The 18,309-nt window shown below is 45.2% G+C and overlaps 1 protein-coding gene across 1 annotated transcript in view; it reads right to left on the bottom strand.

The window, feature by feature from the left end:
• The window catches only part of B3glct (beta 3-glucosyltransferase), an 85,389-nt gene that overhangs the window by 47,005 nt on the left and 20,075 nt on the right, over positions 1–18,309 (bottom strand). The window contains exons 3-4 of the mRNA XM_041678321.1: positions 15,357–15,396; positions 9,032–9,141 (exon numbers count right to left, since the gene is read on the bottom strand). Of these exons, the coding sequence (XP_041534255.1) occupies positions 9,032–9,141; positions 15,357–15,396 (150 nt within the window). The remainder of the gene's footprint in view (positions 1–9,031; positions 9,142–15,356; positions 15,397–18,309) is intronic.

Here is an 18,309-nt window from a genome sequence, read left to right as displayed (position 1 = left end):
TTTTCATTGTATATAATATTATTATATTATTGTTTGAAATAAATATTTATTAATATTTATTCATAAACTGAATACTAGACATCCAGCAAATGAAAGGATGGATAATTTCTGATTCAAAAGCAGTGTAATAAGTCTTCAGTATAATAAAAAAAGACCTTATATGACAAATTAACACCCATCAATCTCGACCCAAAAGAAGGGGTCCTGAGTAATGAAGCACCCATCTCAAAAGCCAAGTATAGTGATAGCATCAGAAAGCTGAGCCAAATCAGGCATGGTGGCGCACGCCTTTAATCCCAGCGCCAAGAGGCACGGGCAGGTAGTTCTCTGAGTTCAAAGTCAGCCTGGTCTACAAAGTGAGTTCCACACCAGCCAGGACTACACAGAAAAGACTGCATCTAAAGGAGAAAAAAAAACAGAAAGGGAAAAAAACTAAGGCAATAAAATCGCACTGCTGATGTTCAACACTAATCTTCTAATGAAGTGCCTCACACTGTCTCCCTGCCAATAAAATAAAGCTCTAAAATTCCAAAGTGTGAGGCCGTCCTTCTCCAGGCTCTCCGAGCCAGACTCTGCCAGCTCACCCGGCTGGTTTTATGGAGCTGGGGTTGTTTTAATCTAATGAGCCAGAGCCCAACTAACACGGCTCCAGAAAATGGCAATTTCCACAACTTTCCGTGAAGAGGCAAAAGGAATAATTTATTGGCAAGGCTGAGGTTCTGCCAGGTTTTAAATAAGCCTTAGAGTCTCCCCACAATAAAGGCAGTGAAATTAGAAGCTATACGGGTAGGAGTGGAGCAGGGGAGAGGGCTCTAACAGAGCTGGCACAGACCTGCTGTGGCCTGAAGCAGAATGATCTGCCCGGACCCAAATCAAGCATCTCTTGCTTGCAGTGTGTTTTCTCTACTGGTAGATTGCCTGGAGAAAGGAAAGTCTACTTTGTCCACGGTTCAACCGTTCTTTTAGCCTGTGGCATCATTCTAGGCTTTGTCTCTGCTCCCCCACCCCCCACCTACCCAGTCCTCTTACAATCACTTTCTTCCTTGACCCCCACCTACAGTGACTTTTTCATTACGCTACACATAACAGACATTCTCATCACAGCGCCTTCCAGGACGCCTGGACAACACACGATGTCAGTAAGCTTCACGTCTCCTTTCCTTTGCTCTGACAGTGAAACAAACCCTTCAGTCCCCGTCATCTTAGGCAGCTACACTTGGTAACTAAATACCACATTCCAGAAGGTTACAAAAAATGGGGGACTCAGGTGACAGCCTTTTTCTGTGTCCCAACATAGCTGTAACAAACACGAAAAGGAGCCTCGCACAAGCAATTCCTTTGAGAAGGAATTGTGCTGGGGTAAAGAACCAAAATTCAAATCATAATTGGCGCCAGATGCTGCGGATCTAACGTGTATTTAAACAGAAGTCATCTCCGGTCCTGATTTATTGGGAAGGCACCAAAGAAGTGCTTCCCCAGGGCCCTTCCTCACTTAGCTCTGCATGCCTCTTGAGAGAGACAACAATCTTACCATTTCACATCCCTTCTCCAGCTGTAGAGCAGGGAAAGAAAAAAGAGAGAAGTCTGTAGGGGAAATGGCATTCCTTCGGAATCTGCATCTGTCTCCCTCAAAGTTGGGGACTTCATATTTCATCAGCTATGGTCCCCACTGCCCTGGCATTCTCCTCCCTCCATTCTAACCTGAAAGGAACTGATTTTGCCCCCAGCACGTGCCTGCTCCATCCCGCAGATGGCTGTACAAATGCCAGAACCCGCAAGGCAGCCCAGAGGATAGCTTTGTGCAAATCCACGTGGTTACCTCCCAGATCTGCGATCTAAATCCACATCCTTCGGCTGCTTTTCCGTCTGCCACCTAATTTCACAGACTCTCGCCCCTCCATCGGCTCCAGCCCCAAATGCAAAACTGGTACAAACCATTTCACTCTCTACACCAGGCCCTGGCATCACGGTTTCCCCAAGCCCGTGGGTGGGCTAACATCTCCTTTCCATACAGACAGGCAGGCCTAATGAAGCTACAGATGCCCGCTACACAGGTAGAGTAGCATGTGTGCTCTGTACGCCCAATCTCTACCTAATGACATCATGCACAGTAGGAAACAGTTACCACCTGCCTTAAACGTAAGTCAAAAATCAGAATGCCCCTTTTATAAGACTCCTCTGTAACCCTCCACACCAGAGCAACCTACAGCTGCAATCAGCAGTGGGCAAAACCTGGTAATTCATTGATTAGACCAAAAAGAAAAACCAAAAAAGATGCTAAAAGTTATAAACTTCAGCTGGATGGTGGTAGCCCATGCCTTTAACCCCAGCACTCAGGAGGCAGAGGCAGGTGGATCTCTGTGAGTTCGAGGCCAGTCTCCTCTACAGAGCGAGTTTCAGGACAGCCAGGGCTCCACAAAGAAACCCTGTCTCAAAAAAACAAAACAAAATAAAAAATATATATATTAGAATGCCGGGCAATGGTGGCGCATGCCTTTAATCCCAGCACTCGGGAGGCAGAGGCAGGTAGATCTCTGAGTTCGAGACCAGCCTGGTCTACAGAGCTAGTTCCAGGACAGACTCCAAAGCCACAGAGAAACCCTGTCTCAAAAAACCAAAAAAAAAAAATAATAATATATATATATATATATATATATATATATATACATATTAGAAATGTCAAAGCGACTATAAACTGCTCGCCATGCTTCAAGCAGGAATATTCTAGAACACAAGGAAAATAGTCTCGTCACTCCAGCAACCAGTAGGAACACACTACTAAATTGCACAGAGTTAGTGCAGGCGCCTAGTTCTTAGTCACACTGTAATAACAAGAAATGTCTGTGGTTTTAATAAGACCATGTTTCAGCACCTTGAGGCAAAGCTGGTCCAGGTAACGGCCCCGCCTACTCAAAGAGAGCAGCGGGAGGGAAAGTGTAATCACAGAGCTGATTCCATTGCTGCGCCTCGATTCTTTGGCAGGCTGCAGAGCAGCGTGCCTGCCACCTGACAGGAATGAGGAATAAACAAACAGCAGTTCTGGGGATCTGCTGCCGTGGGAGGCACAGGTATTTCTAGCTATCAGATAAAAATTCAAGTGATAAAAAGTTAACCACTGATTGCCCCTCCCGGGAGGACTTTCAGGAATGATCTCAGAATGCATTCTGAGAGACTGGTTATTGTAAGCTGAATGATTGCTTCATGCTCAGGTCCTGGGAGAGTGCCCCCAACCCATCCATCACAGTATCCATCACTGTCCCGCACACACTGTGGTCGCCATGGCCCCCTTATCTGCGGCCCTTGCATGTCCCACTTCCCATCCCAGCTCTGAGGCAGGCTGAGCTGTCAACACGTTCCCAAATGTATGTCAATTCCTTGACACTGTTTTCCAGTTTGATTGCGACCAGGGAGCATTCCTGCTTTGGAAGACGTGGTTTCCTTGCTTGGTTGGCAGAGCTCGACAATTAATTCTCAGAAAATGACCTTTCTCAAGTGCTCATAGAGTCCCAAGGCTAAGTATCTCATCACTGTACCCGGCTCCACCCCGAGAGCTGTCTACAGATCCGGTACTAGCTGTCAAGTATTTTAAAATCTCCAAAGTGCCATTCATGGAATTGAACCAAAGTTTTAATCCCATATGAGAGATAAAAAGCTGCATAAAGAGGAAAGGATCCAGGACTGAGCATAGCTGCAAATTCTGCAATCTTTTGACTAACAAAAGCCTTGTTAATCCGCATTTGAACCTGCCTAAGGCAACATACAGCACACTCCAGTGCTCCTCGGCAAATTAAATCTGAGCATCACAAATCTGTCCTCTCTACATTACCCGGGGATGTAATGTCAGGGTAACAGTAACAATTGATCTTATAATTAGGAGGGGGGATCTCTTTATCACTTTAGATTCTATTTTACTACCACAGAAATTAAACGCTGGGGGCCGGGGGTACTTAATGGGCATTATTTAACTACACCTCTTTAAATGTAAAACCAATATCGCCACCTAGTGGCAACCAGTGTCCTAACTCACTGAGGATGTAAATGAAAAGAATAAAAATTAAATACAAATTTTAAAACTAAAGAGAAGCAAAGAGCTAAAAGAGTCTAACGCTTCAAATAAATGGGTCTGCTTCCAAGATTTAAAAGCTGAGACAAACATCAATGGGAACGTGGTCTCTAATATTGTATTTGGCATGCCAGTAGGTGTGGGGTGGGGGGGGGATACACACAAGAAAAGTAGAGGTGGGTCCTGCCTTACCCTGTATCTGAACAGAGGACAGAGAGACACCAGGACAAGAGGTACCATGAAGAGGCCTTGGCGGGATGCCAGTCAGACAGCAGGAACAAAGCATCTACAGATGAAAATCTCCATCACACTGGACTGAAGGCACTAGCCTCAGCAAACACTGACAGCTGTTTTTTCATTTATTCGGATGTATATGTGTGGTTTTCCTGCCTTGTATCTATGAATGTAGTGTCCACAGAGGCCAGAAGTAGGTGTCAGAACCTCCTGAGAACAGAGTTTCAGGTGGCTGTGAGCCTCCATGTGGGTGGGGAACCAGACCCAGGTCCTCTGGAAGAGCAGTCAGTGCTCTAACCACTGAGACATCTCTCCAGCTCCCAGCCATTCTTCTTGGGAAAAAAAGGAGCCTTAAAAACACGAGTAAGCGAAACAAGCCTGTCCCCCCTAAAGGACTATTCCTCCAAGACTCCCCCCACCCCTTCTAGGACAGCCATACCATTCGCATTCACAGACTAGAAATTAAATGAAGGTTACTGGGGGCTACAGGAGAGGGGAGCAGGGAGATGTTTAGAGTTCACAGTATTGGTTTTATGGAATAAAGGGTCTCTGGAGATATACTGCCAACAGAAATATACTGAACTGTGCCCTTGGGACGTTCATTTGTGGGCTGGAGAGATGGCTCGGCCATTAAGTACATTGGCTACTCTTGCAGAAGACCCGGGTTTGGTTCCCAGCACCCAAATGGGGGCTCACAACCATCTGTAACTCCAGTTTCCAGGGACCTGACACCCTTTTCTGGCCTCTTCATTGTGTGTAAGTGGTGCACAGGCAGACATGTAGACAAAATATTCATACACCTAAAATAAAGTAAATGAATCCTTTTACAATTGCTTTGAAAAGAAAAGAAACATTTATTACAACAAAAAGAACACAACTCAGAGAAGGGAATGAATCTGGGGAAGTCAGAGTAACCCAGAGAACCGCTTGGTTCTAAGTAATCAGAAGTTAACAGGATTCAACCTGTTCTCTGCTTTCAAAGTTTGTGGGAGAGAAAGATAACTAGGTAACAAGCAATAGCACACACTGGAAAGAATACAATGGGTTTGTACATGACACAGATGTGGGGCCAGCAAGGAGTGACTTACGCTGTGGGTCAGGCTGGTACAGAGAATCCAGGCATGGTGGCACCTGCTCATAATCACAGGATCACCATACCACCAATGTGTGCACATATGTGGATTATGTGCACGCCCGTGCAGTTACCCTCTGGGGCCAGAAGATGGCATCAGATCCCCCTGAAGCTGGAGTTGTTTAAAAATGCTTGTTATTCAAGCAGGAGGACCTGACTTCGGGTCCACAACACCCAAATAAAAGCTGGGCATGTATGGCAAGATGCATCTAAAACCCCAAGGCCAGGAAGAAGGCTAGGAATGAGTGGATTCTGAGGCTAAGGCAGTTAGTTTAGCCTTCTTGGGCCTATTGGATAAGTTCCAGGCCAGTGAGTGATCCTGTCTCAAAAAAGAAAGAAAGGAAAGAAGGGAGGGAAGGAGGGAGGGAGGGAGATTGAGAGGGAAGGAGGGAAGAAAGCAGGGTGGGAGGGAAGCTTGCTTAAGAATTGCACCAAGGTTGTCTACTGGCATACACACATGCACAGGCCCATATGTATATGCATGCACACACATACACACACATATACACACACCTACACATATGCATACATATACATATATGATGTGGGATTCCCCTCTATATGGTATGAACATGTTTTATTACCCAATGGTAATAAATAAATAAATAAATAAATAAATAGACGCTGCTTTGGCTTATGGCAGGGCAAAATCTAACTAGGCAGGAAAACTAAATTGAATGCAGGGAGAAAGAAGGCAGAGTCAGACCAACTGCCCAAGAAGCAAGATGTGAGGCAACAAACCATGAGCCTCGTGGTAAAATTTAAAATAACAGAAATGCGTTAATTTAAGATATAAGAGCTAGCTAGGAATACACTTGAGCCGTTGACCAAACAGTTGTAATTAATATAGTTTTGTGTGATTATTCAGGTCTGGGTGGCCAGGAAATGAAAGCACAGTCTCCATTTACATAATATATGCAGACATATACATATATACACACACCTATATATACAAACACATATATACACAATCATATACACACATATATACACACCTATATATACATACACATATAAACACAAACATATATGCACACATATGTACACACAAACATATATACATACATATATACATACACACTCACTCGGACACACACAGGAACTATTGAAGGTCACCACTATTTTGTTGGATCCACTCCCTCTCTTTGGAGGAGCTGGGAGTGAAGCTCAGCAGTAGAGCAGGTATGTGTCCCATGTGCAGGAAGCTAATGCTCAACTCCCAGAAACAAAACGAAACTACTGGAGACATAAAGGGGCACACATTCTCTATTTCTAATCACAACTACTGGGTCTCGCTTTGGTGGGAACCTCAAGCCACCCTCTCCCAGAGCCTAGAATCAATGTTAAGTATCCAGTAACCAAGACCCCAAAGGAAACAGGCACAGCCACTCCCAAACAGCAGTTCCATATATGTATGTGTGTGTGTGTGTATATATACGTATCTATATGCACGTATATACGTATATATACATATATACGTGCATATATATACGTGTATATACATATATATATATATGGTATAAAGGAGGCACTTTTACAATTTCTATTGCTTCCCATCAACAAATACTCAAAGAGGTCTCATCACCACTATGAGCCCAGTCCGAGGAGCACTGCCCTGCTACAAAGTGTCAAGGAGACTGCCAGATGCACATGTGTGCACATACACACATGCATCCATGTACACACACACACACACACACACACACATCAGGACATGAAGAGAAAGAACAAAAGGGTGGGGTGAACGTACAGAAGAGAAAATACAGAGTGAATTCAACCACCTAGGCTTGGCTGGCACAGAGTAATGTTTGACAGCCACATGATTGACAAGAACCATAGCACCGTTTAAACAGAGAATGATCACATAAACACATAAAACTGCTTCTATGACGGGGAAGGTAAGGTGTGCCCGTGGTTCCCACAAGAGTAAGCGATCCAGTCTCGGTGTGTCTGAAGTCATCACTAACTACACAAGGTCTCACTGGGGGAGTTCATTCAGGCCACTAGTGTCCCCTTCTCCCTGTGGTACCCTACACTGCATCTCAGCAGCTTCTCCAGTGCAGCAGAGTGGAGCAGAGCATGATAAGAAGCAAGAGAGAGCACAGATGGGCAGTCTTGAGGGCCAAGGCAACCATGCAGACAGAGGACTTGGAGGGGTGTGTACGTGCGTGCATGCATGTGTGTTTCTGGGCTTCTTAAAGAAGAAAATGTCTGCCAGACATGTTGGTACCTGTTTTTAATCCCAGAGTCGGGAGGCAGAGGCGTGCAGATTTCTGTGAGTTCAAGACCAGCCTAATCTACATAACAAGTTCCAAGTCAGCCATGGCTACATAGTGAGACCCTGTCTCAAAGCAAGAAGAAGGAGAAAAGATAGAAGGAGGAAGAGAAGAAGGAAGAGAGGGAAATGGAGAAGGGAGAAGAAGGGGATGAGGTGGGAGATAGAGGTAGAAGGGAAGGAAGAAGGAGAGGAAGAGAAGGAAGTGGGAAAGGGACAAGGGAAAGAAGAGGAGAGAGAGAAAGAAGAAAGCGTCCAGAGACAGGACAGCAGACTTACTTATCTTCAGTCTCGGCTCCCCAGGGTCAACTATGGTTGAAAAATACCATACATAACTGTCAGCCTTAAAACTGTGTGATATTCTGATACATACAGTAAAATACTGTGCTGTCTCAATACCCTGCCAGACACCCATCAGGCATCCAGCACATCCTCACAGTTTATGCTCACCCCCTGGTAACAGTCAGTCACGTGATACAGAGCTGACTACTGTCATTCAAGTGCCCCCTGGTCCTCGCTCAAAGCATCTTCGGCAATGGACTGAGAACATACTGTTCTAATTACTCTGCTTTTAGGTACTGCTAATCTCTTATTGTGCTTAGTTTATACATTAATTTTACCTTAGGTAATAAAGGGGTGTGTGTGTGTGTGTGTGTGTGTGTGTGTGTGTGTGTGTGTGTGTAAAACATGGAAAATAGAATAATCTGGGTCCGTCTGTGCCTTCAGATACCCACTAGGAGGCTTGAACTGTGTCCTCATCAAACAAAGGAAATGACCTACAAGAAGGTAGAGTTTGTTCAAAACACCTACATTATTCAGAAGAACCTGAGATTCAGTTCACACTTCTTTTAAATGTCATTAAAATAGAGCTGCGTGTGTATATTTTTCTCTCCATAATCCTGGGGTATTACACTATAAATCAGATCAAAGGTTCAATTAATAGCATCCAATTAAAAAACCACAGAGGAAGAGACTCATAGAGGCAGTGCTACAGTAAGATTAATGAAAATGTTATTTCAACATGAAAATTGCCTTAGAACTTATTGCCAAAAGTTTGCATGTTAATTATCTCTATTTCTTTAAAAAAAAAATGCTATTTCTTCCATGACAAAGTCATGGTAGTCCTATAGAATTACAGAACTCTTGTAATTAAGTATACACATACCATGAGAGAACATTTTCAGCAATATTCAACATGAAATTAGAATAATGAGTCCAAAGGGTTGTTCTCATCTAAATAAAATTGATTTTCTACAGATTCAGGAAAACATAACTATCTCAATGCATACATAATGACCCCTACATACCCCGGATCTTCTCTGCATACCTGTGTCAGATTTGCAGCCTGCTTTAAGATGCTCCTTTTCAGCTCTTCTGCTCTCTTGGCGTGAAAAGAATTACTTTGACTCTGGATGACAAACACAATTTCTTTTAAGTCTAAAACAAACAAAAAGTTCCCAAATTATTTTTTTCAACCTTGATTAAAATGAACTTGAACGTAAGTGTAAGAGTGCAGTTTTAAAGCAAGCATACAAGTAATCAATTCAGACAAGAAAATTGTACACTTTTTAAATTTTTACGTGTAGAGGTGTTTTGCCTGCATGTGTGTATGTGCACCACATGCATACAGTACCCATAGAGGCCAGAAGGGGGTGTCAGATACCCTGAACCTAGAGTTACAGCAGCCGTGAGCTGCCCTGTGGGTGCTGGGAACTGAACCTAGGTCTTCTGCAAGGACAGCCAGTGAGTCATTCCCCCAGTCCTGGAAATATTTCATTTATATAACTCTAGAACCAAAATCTTCTCCGCTTTTAAAGCAACGTCCAAAACTTCCTTCTTAGAAGTGTCAAACAAACAAGCTCACTGCACTAGATGGAGCCTTGGGGAACAAATGACAACTCTGGATCTGCAAAACAAACCTGCCACACCACCCAGGGACCTTCCAATGGTCCCAACATAACCCTACACTGTGCTATGGCGTGAACTGTGTCCCCCTCCAAAAAGCACGTTCTGAGTTCTAGACTTCACAAGACGATCCCATTTGGTGTTGAGTGTTCAAGAGTCATCAGGCCAAACTGAGGCTCCTTACCCTAGGTATGACTCTGTCCTTAGAGAGGAGGGGGAAGGGACACTCACACCGCAGGGGAAAGATGGTGTGAAAACACAGGCATGGTTATCTGTAAGCCAAGAAAGGACCACAGCCCTCGGGAGCCAACCACGCAGACAGCTTCACTGCGGATTTTAGCCTCCAAAATTCTGAGATAACAAAAGACGGACACAGGCAAATTTATAGAAAGCAGAAGTTTCCTTTGGCTCAAGTTTTGGTGGTCCCCACACATGCTCACTTGGCCTTGATTTTGAGACCGCAACACGGTGTGTCGTGGAAGGGAATGTGGGGTGTGTGGTGCCCGTTGGGATTCAAATTTGGAATGTCCCTCCCAGGCTCATTCTGAAAGCTTGGGCCCACCAGCCACTGCTACTGTGAGAGGCTGTGGAACCTTCATGACCATGTGGAGCCTCCTGCAGAAGTAGGTCACTAGGGAGAGCCTTTGGCAGTTAGCCCCATCCCTGGTTCCTGGCTCACACTCTGCTTCCAGATTGGCTGTGACCTGCACAGTCCCAGTACTACGGACTTCCCCACTGACTGAAACGCTCTGAAATCGGGAGCCCAGATAAACCTCCCCTCCTATAAGCCATTTCTGCCAGGGACTGTGGTCACAGGGGCACAAAACAACAAACACTGGGCCTATTTACCTCACTGAAGCCCAGGAAACAGAAAGCCAGGAAGAAGCCAGGATCCCAATGTCCCCTTCAAGGACCTTGCCCCAGTCACCTAGCTTCTCCCCTCTTCAGTGCGTCACAATTCCAGGTGGTGCTGTGGGCTGGCGACCAAGCCTTCAACATACAGCTTTTGCGAGAACATGTCATATTTAAACTACAGCAACCTTGGCAAACTAATATCGCAATATGCAAGAATGTTCCAGGCGGCCTTTTACCATGATACTTAAAAGTGGCGGTCTACATCCCGTGAGGTCACAAGGATTTTCAAATAATCAAGGCAATAATCCCTACCCTCATTCGCAAGGCACCTAGCCAAGACTGGGTGTTGTCTCCAGGAAACCAGCCATGACCATCCCACAGAATCGGGCTGGTAGCAAGCAGCGCACAAGAGTGCACAGCGCATGGCACACGGCACGCTGAGTACGGTGCACGCACGGCACGCTGACAGCACATGCCATGCTGACGGCATACGCCACGCTGACGGCAGGACTTGCCTCAGTATGCTCAGCTTTACAACAGTGAGCAGGGAGCAAGCCTCCAACTATCTCGGGAAAACCCCCAAAACCAATGGGGCTGCTCAGGTCACGTGTCACGGAGGCGGATAAGACCGCCTCAGATTCTGAACTTACAATGAAATAAACAGAGTCGAGACAACAGTGCCAGGGTACGGCGAGATGTCGCTTGTGGCCTTCAGCCTGGTTTATGGCAAATCGACATGAGGGCCTTCCTCCCACCAGAAGCCTCCATCTTCGACATTTCAGCTCAAGGATGCTAATTGGACTTTAATTGTATTCTATTATGTTTTATTGTTCCATTTGGTTCTGGAGTTCCATTCATTTTTTTTGTCTAAATAGTCACGCAACTGATAGTTCCACAGTGAGCCATCTAGGGCCTAAAAATAACCAGAAATGCTCTTTGGCTAAATAAAACTCAATAAAAAATTTTAAAAGGAAATTCTGGGCAACCTACTGAATACGGCCAACCTCATTTCCCGGTCGGTATGAACGGGAACAGTCCACAGATATACTCTATTTTAAGCTGGCTTCCTGGCTCCATACACTGAGCACGGGGTAGGGCTTAAGGGGCGTCTCCCATCTCAGGCAAACACTACCTGTGAGCGGCTCCCCCTGAAGCATTGATATAAACCAGTGCTTCTCAACCTCCCTGACGCCGCAACCCTTAGTCCATGCTGTGCTGAGTCTCAACCATAAAATTACCTCTTTGCCACTTTATAATTGTAATTTGCTGCTGTTATGAATTGCAATGTAATTATCTAATATGAAGGGTATCTGCTATGAGATCCCTGTGAAAGGGTCATTTGCCCCTGAGGGGTCGCGACCCACAGGTTGAGAATCACTGATAGAAACCAACATAGCAAAGCCAAGTTGTAAAGGTGGCTTTTGTTAAACATGAAATAGAGGCTAGAGATGGCTCAGCGGTTAAGGGCACTTATTACTCTTGCACAGCTAGGGTTTAGTTCTCAGCACCCACACAGAAGCTCAAAAATATCTGTAACTCTAGTTGTGAGGGATTTGGCCCCAGAACATACATAGTAAACAAATATACAGGCAGGCAAAACATTCATTAACATAAAATAAATACTTTAAAAATACTAAAACAGGGAATGGAATAAATAAGCTTAGGGGATTGATATGCTTTCAAATTTTAACTAAATTGAAGATGTCTTCTTCTTCTCTTTTTGTTTTTGTTGTTGTTTTTCAAGACAAAGTTCCTCTGTAGCTGTGGTGCCTATCCTGGAACTAACTCTTGTAGCCCAGGCTGGCCTTAAACTCAGAGCTCCACCTGCCTCTGCCTCCCAAGTGCTGGGATTAAAAGAGTATGCCATCACTTCCTGTAAAGATGTATTTTTCTTAGTGACCCAGAATCCCACCCTTTTAGCCGCCCTTAAGAAAGCACATGGAAAGAAAAAAAAATGGAAGCAACCAGACTATTCACCAGCAATATAAATAAATCAGAATACTATACAGCAATAAAAATTGATTAGCATGGTTTAAATTAACTACGACTAATTAATTAAAACAGTAGCTAAGACAACATGTCTAAATCAAGATACTCTAGATAAATCTCATAGGTAGAATGCTGTAATACTGACAAGACACAAAAAGAGAAGGAAAAAACTGTATAAATCAGTAATTTACAAAACATAAGCAGAAATATCCATCGAGTAGATAATATTGCTCTGATTTATTCCGTTACTGTAATAAACACCATGACTAAAGACAGCCTACAGAGAAAAGGGTTGATTTGGTTGACAGGTTACAGACCAGCATCCAGAGAAGCCAAGGCAGGAACTCAAGGCAGGAGCCTGAAGCAGGAACTGATGGAGAGACCACGAAGGGATGCTGCTTAGTGGCTTGCTCTCCCTGGCTTGCTCAAGCTGGTTTCTTATACAGTCCAGGTCCACTTGCCTAAGTATGGCACTGCCCACAGTGGGCAAGGCATTTCTCCATTAGTTAGTAGTCAAGAAAAAGCCCCGCAGATGTGCCCATGAGCCCAGCTGATGAAGGCAATTCTTCGACTGATGTTTATTCTCTCTAGACATCTCTAGTTTGTGCAAAGTTTACAATAAAAACTACCCAGTATTGTGGAGGCCCAAAAATATGAGCCTATGTCCACCTTGTCTGAAGATCAAAGAGTTTGGGCTTGTTCAACATTGTTAACAACAACCAGGGCTACACATCCTGACCCAGGATGTGGTCACTTGGTTCTTCTGACATTAAGATGGCACACACAGGTAGATCCACTCCACCCTGACAGATGGTCAGGATATGTGTACTTCTGCTCCTTCTTTTGTTAACAGGAAGTTTAACCTGGCTGCCTTCAGTGTCTAGTGTGGCTTCACTGCCTAAACAACATAATGCTAATGACTTGATGTCTCAAAGTGTTGAAGTAATTAACTGTTCGAGCTGTCCTTTGTATCATGTTAAAGAAGTCTTTTGTTGCCCTCTTCCCCATTTGGTACAGGAGTATAAAAGTGTAAGGAAAATTAAACACAGGCAACTTCGGTATTCACTGGAATGCCCTCCCAATACTATCCTATGTTTCTGTCTTATTATTTTTACTCGCATTTTCATATTCTTTACTGATTTTTCTGATCCCCATACCCCTACCCTGGCAAGTGATATTTTGTCAAGGCTGGTCCCCAACACAGTATACACACTATGCATATGTCCCTTAAAAGTGTCAAAGCTTCCATGAGCAATAAACATAACTCGTGATATGGACTCTCAGTAATGTTTTACTTCTTAACCTGGGCTGTGGATACACAGGCGTTCTTTGCGTTAACCCTTATAGCACCTCCTAAATCCAGATTATTTCCTAATGAACTCTTTATTGCAGAAATCCACCTGTCAAAAGGCTAATCCTCTGCTCACCATAGCAAGCAAGACCTGCTGCCTCTGCCAGCGCAGCAAAGCTCCCATTGATCTTCTCACTAAGACAACAGATCCTCAACGCAGGGAAGAGACTACTGGAGGAAAACAAAAGAAAACTCCTCCCTTCTCAGGCATCTTCATCGTGTTAGCCATGTTCGCCCCTTGCTTCTTCACATAGCTGGGATCATACTGGCCCTTCCTTTTCTGTGCACTACAATCATGTAGGCTACACACTCCATCTGCAGACATTGTCAGTAACCTGCTCAGAGGCGGTGTGGATGCATCAGAGCCCAGTCCAGTGCCAGGACCTGGGAACACCGAACTGGATCAAGAGTCAGAGGCGACCATGGGGGGATGTGGGAACAGGGCAGGCAGTGGGGCTGCTCACAGAGGATCTGCTGAATTTTTTTGGAAGGGCTGCAGCTTTCAACACTAGATCACGGTATACCCCTGTATACAGTAGTTGAGGAAGAAGTGGGGTTACCCTAGAGCCCACAGTCGACCCTATCTCTGTAGCTTCCCCATAGAAGAAACATTCTGTAAAAAGACATATAGTGCCCAGGCTAAGATGCTTAGACTATGGACTAACTGCCTTCAAAGTGTAAATGGTACCAGGAGTCAAATAAAACCTGAGGCATCGTGGCCTTTCCACAGAGGGGACTATAGGAACTGTCCTGGGGACAGGATCCGTTTGGTGGAGTTATCTGGGTCTGGGTGGTAGAGCTGAGGGGAGAATACTGACTGGCAGATTACTGAAGTGCTCCTTGGTTCCAACCCACTCCAGAGAAGAACCAGATTAATCTAGTTTTCGGCAGCAAAGAGTGCACAGGACTGACAAACCTCTCTTAAAGGCTGGCCGTGCCTACCACAAATACAAGGCCAAGAGGAACTTCTGGCCACAAGTATGGGATGTAGCCATGAATCCTGTGGCGCAGCCCTCAGAGGTGTGAACCGCCAGCACATTGGCAAACCCTCCACTATCCAAAGAGAGTGGGGCAAAGTGCTGGGGGCAAAGTGGGTCTTGTGGCTGCTGGCCCGGCTGGATGACGACATGGAACCAAAACTGTTCAGGAGAAGGAGAACTATCAGGAGCTAATAAAGTATGGCCTCTGGCTAATCAAAAAAAAAAATCTTTCTTAGAGATGATTCAGAGGATTAAGGGCGGGCTGAGCAAGTACAGGGCTTGAGTCTGGATCCCCAGAACCCACTTAAAAACGAGACTCATTAGGCAGAGACAGAAAAGCCTGGGGCAAGATAGACAACTAGGCTTACCAAATCGGTTGAGCTACCAGTTCAGGGAGAAACCCTCTTCCAGTGCATAAAATGGAGAGCAAATGAGAAAGACACAAGACGGCCTCCATCACTTGCACACACACATCCATCTGCATACACACGTGCACCCATACACATGCAAATATACATATGCACACTCGCCATACCACACGGATGTAAAAGGAACAAAAGTTCATCACTTACCTATGTCACGCTTCCTTGATAGACTACTCTGCTCCGAATCCTGTGTTTAAAATGAAAGAGGCAAAGATGAATTCCATCATTCAACTGAACTAGCAACACAGTGAATAAAGATGAATAATATGGATTAACACGTGGTGACAAGACTTGAGGATGGAGCTAAATGCTTCCCTATAGTAAGGAGGCTAGGTCGAAAGGGGGCAAAGCAGGAACCATGAGCGCCTGCATTGTTCTAGAATCTGCAACAAGGTTGTGCCTTTGATTGCTTTCTCTTTATTTTATGTGTGTGAGTGCTTGCACGTAGGTATGTGCACCGTGTGTGTGCAGTACCCACTGTGCCCAGCAGAGGGCATGAGATCCCCTAGAATTGAATTACAGATGTTCATGGCCTACCATGCAAGTGCTGAGAATCAAAGCCAGATTTTCTGCAAGAGCAGCCAGTGCTCTTAGCCCCTGAGCCATCTCTCCAGCATGAGTTGTGTCCTTTGCATGTGATTTTAGGCAAGTCATTTATTTGGATTAAAAAACTTATTCCTCCTGTATAAAACTACATTTTGTGAAAAGTTGATTCTAAAGACCTGTCAACTCTAAAATGCTTTATGAATATCAAACGTAGTCCAGATGCTGGAAGGACTTGCCTCAGGATGGAAAGGGCTCCCAGCTATTATCTTTTTTTTTAATGGGTGCTGAGAATTGAACCCAGGTCTTCTGGAAGAGCAGCCAGTGCTCTTAGCCCCTGAGCCATCTCTCCAGCCCCCCAGCTATCATCTTTATCTGTGAAGCTCAGACATCATGTATGGAGGCTGGAATGAGAATGGTCATCATAGGCTCACATATTTGAAAGCTTGGCCCCCAGTTGGTGGAACTGCTGGGAAGATCACGAGAGGTGGCCTTGTTGGAAGAGGTGTGTCACTGTGGATGGCCTTGCAGGTTTCAAAAATCCTTCCTATGTCTCTCTGACTTGTGCTTGTGGAACAGATGTGAACTCATAGCTACTGCTCCACCACGACGCCAGCCTAACTGCTGCTATGCTCGCCACCACGATGGTCACAGACTCTGGAACCATGAGCCCCAAATAAAATGCTTTCCTTCATAAGCTGCCTTGATCATGGTGTTTTGTCATCACATAGAGAAGTATGACACAATGTCATAAAGAATGTTAATGCATGGGGTTGGAGATATGGCTCAATGGTTAGGCACACTGGTTCTTCTTCCAGAAGACCCAGGTTCAATTCCCAGCATCCACATGGCAGCTCACAGCTGTCTGTAATGCCAGCTCACACAGACATACTTCCAGGCAAAATACCAATGCACAATGAATTAAAATGTCATCTTTAAAAGACCATTAACATGTCTTTCTTGTCTGAGAAGCACCCCTAAGGTCCCCAAAGAGCCTTGGAGGACAGATGGCAACTGCTACAGCTTGAACATGTCTCTCAAAATGTGTTGAAAATGACATCCCAAGCCAGGCATGATGGCACACAAACTTCAGACCCAGCACTAGGGAGGCAGAGGCAGACAGATCTCTGAATTCAAAGATAGCCTAGTCTATGGAGTGAGTCCCAGGACAGCTAGGGCTATACAGAGAAACCCTGTCTCAGGGAGGAGAAAAAGAAAAGAAAGAAAAGAAAAGGCTATCCCTGAGTCTAGAGAGGTGATTCACTTATTAAGAGAATTTAATATTCTTGCAGAGGACCCAGGTTCAGTTTCCAGTACCCACATGGCAGCTCACAACCATCTGCTCAGTCCAGTTTCAAGGGACTTGATGTCCTCTTCTGGACATCATGGGCACTGCCACCACACACCACACATACATACAGACAACATTCATACACATGAATGAAAGAAGGAAAGAAAGAAAGAGAGAGGAAGGGAGGAAGGGAAGGGAAGGGAAGGGGAGGGGAGGGGAGGGGAGGGGAGGGAGGAAATATCATCCCCAACTCCACAATGTTGAGGTGCAACCCTCACGAGGTAACAGATGCACCGTGCTATTGGGGCAGTGAGTTCACTATCAAGCATGGATCTGTTATAAATTCAAGTCCAGCCCTCTCTTTCTGTCTGGCACATCCGCCATGCCTTTCTGCTTTCTGCTCCGGAATGATCCCGCACAAAAGGCCTCCACTCCTATACCTTGAACTCCCAGACTCTAGAACTATAGGAAATAAATGCCAGTTATTTATAAAGCACCCACCCAGTCTCAGGCATTTTGTTACAGTAACATGCAGTCACTAGAACTCTTGGGCACAAAAGGGCGCCTCAGGGCTGGTGAGCCCCACCACACAGATCCAGACACAGGCACAGAGATAACTTGATTCAGAGTCTGGGTAACTCACTGGAGACTCACGGCTTCTCTGACAATTCGCTGGGTCAACAGCTCAACCTGCCACCTCCAGGACCTTCCCTTCAGACGAGGACAACGTTTTCTTCCTCAGCGCTCATTTTTCATTTCTGGCAGCTCTACACTATAATTACAGCAATTAGCCACCACCAATAGCCTTCGATTTTCCTACGGGCTGAAATAATTAACACGGTTGTGAGCCTTTACCAACAAAGCTCAGACAAAGCCACAAAGAGGAAGGTCCTCAAAGGATGCCAAAGGGTCCATGAGAAGAGGCAGTGACAGAGCTGAAGGCAGGGCTGTGACTTGATAGGTTGCATCTTATGAAACTGTCCTTGCCCAAAGAGCAGAAAGGCCACTTGAGTAGAGACTACGCCACCCCTGGACACTGCTCTGTCGGACCTTGGGACAAACAACCATTACATCCTGATGAAACAATTAACTTTGGAAGAAACCTCTAAGACTGGAAAGTTCGACTCCTCCTCTGAAGGTGTTCTTTCAAGCCGGGTCAGCACGCCAAGCTGGCCTGCACAGACATTAAGAGGCTACACCTGATCAGGGAACCCGCCCACAGTGCAGCTGTGCTGGGCACAAGGCCACCAATGGGTCCCACCAGGG

This window comes from Microtus oregoni, unplaced genomic scaffold (genome assembly GCF_018167655.1).
Source record: "Microtus oregoni isolate MIOR12 unplaced genomic scaffold, Mior012 000029F_ref0000214, whole genome shotgun sequence".
In the NCBI taxonomy this organism is placed as follows: Eukaryota; Metazoa; Chordata; class Mammalia; order Rodentia; family Cricetidae; genus Microtus; species Microtus oregoni.
This window is presented reverse-complemented; position numbering and strand designations above follow the sequence as displayed.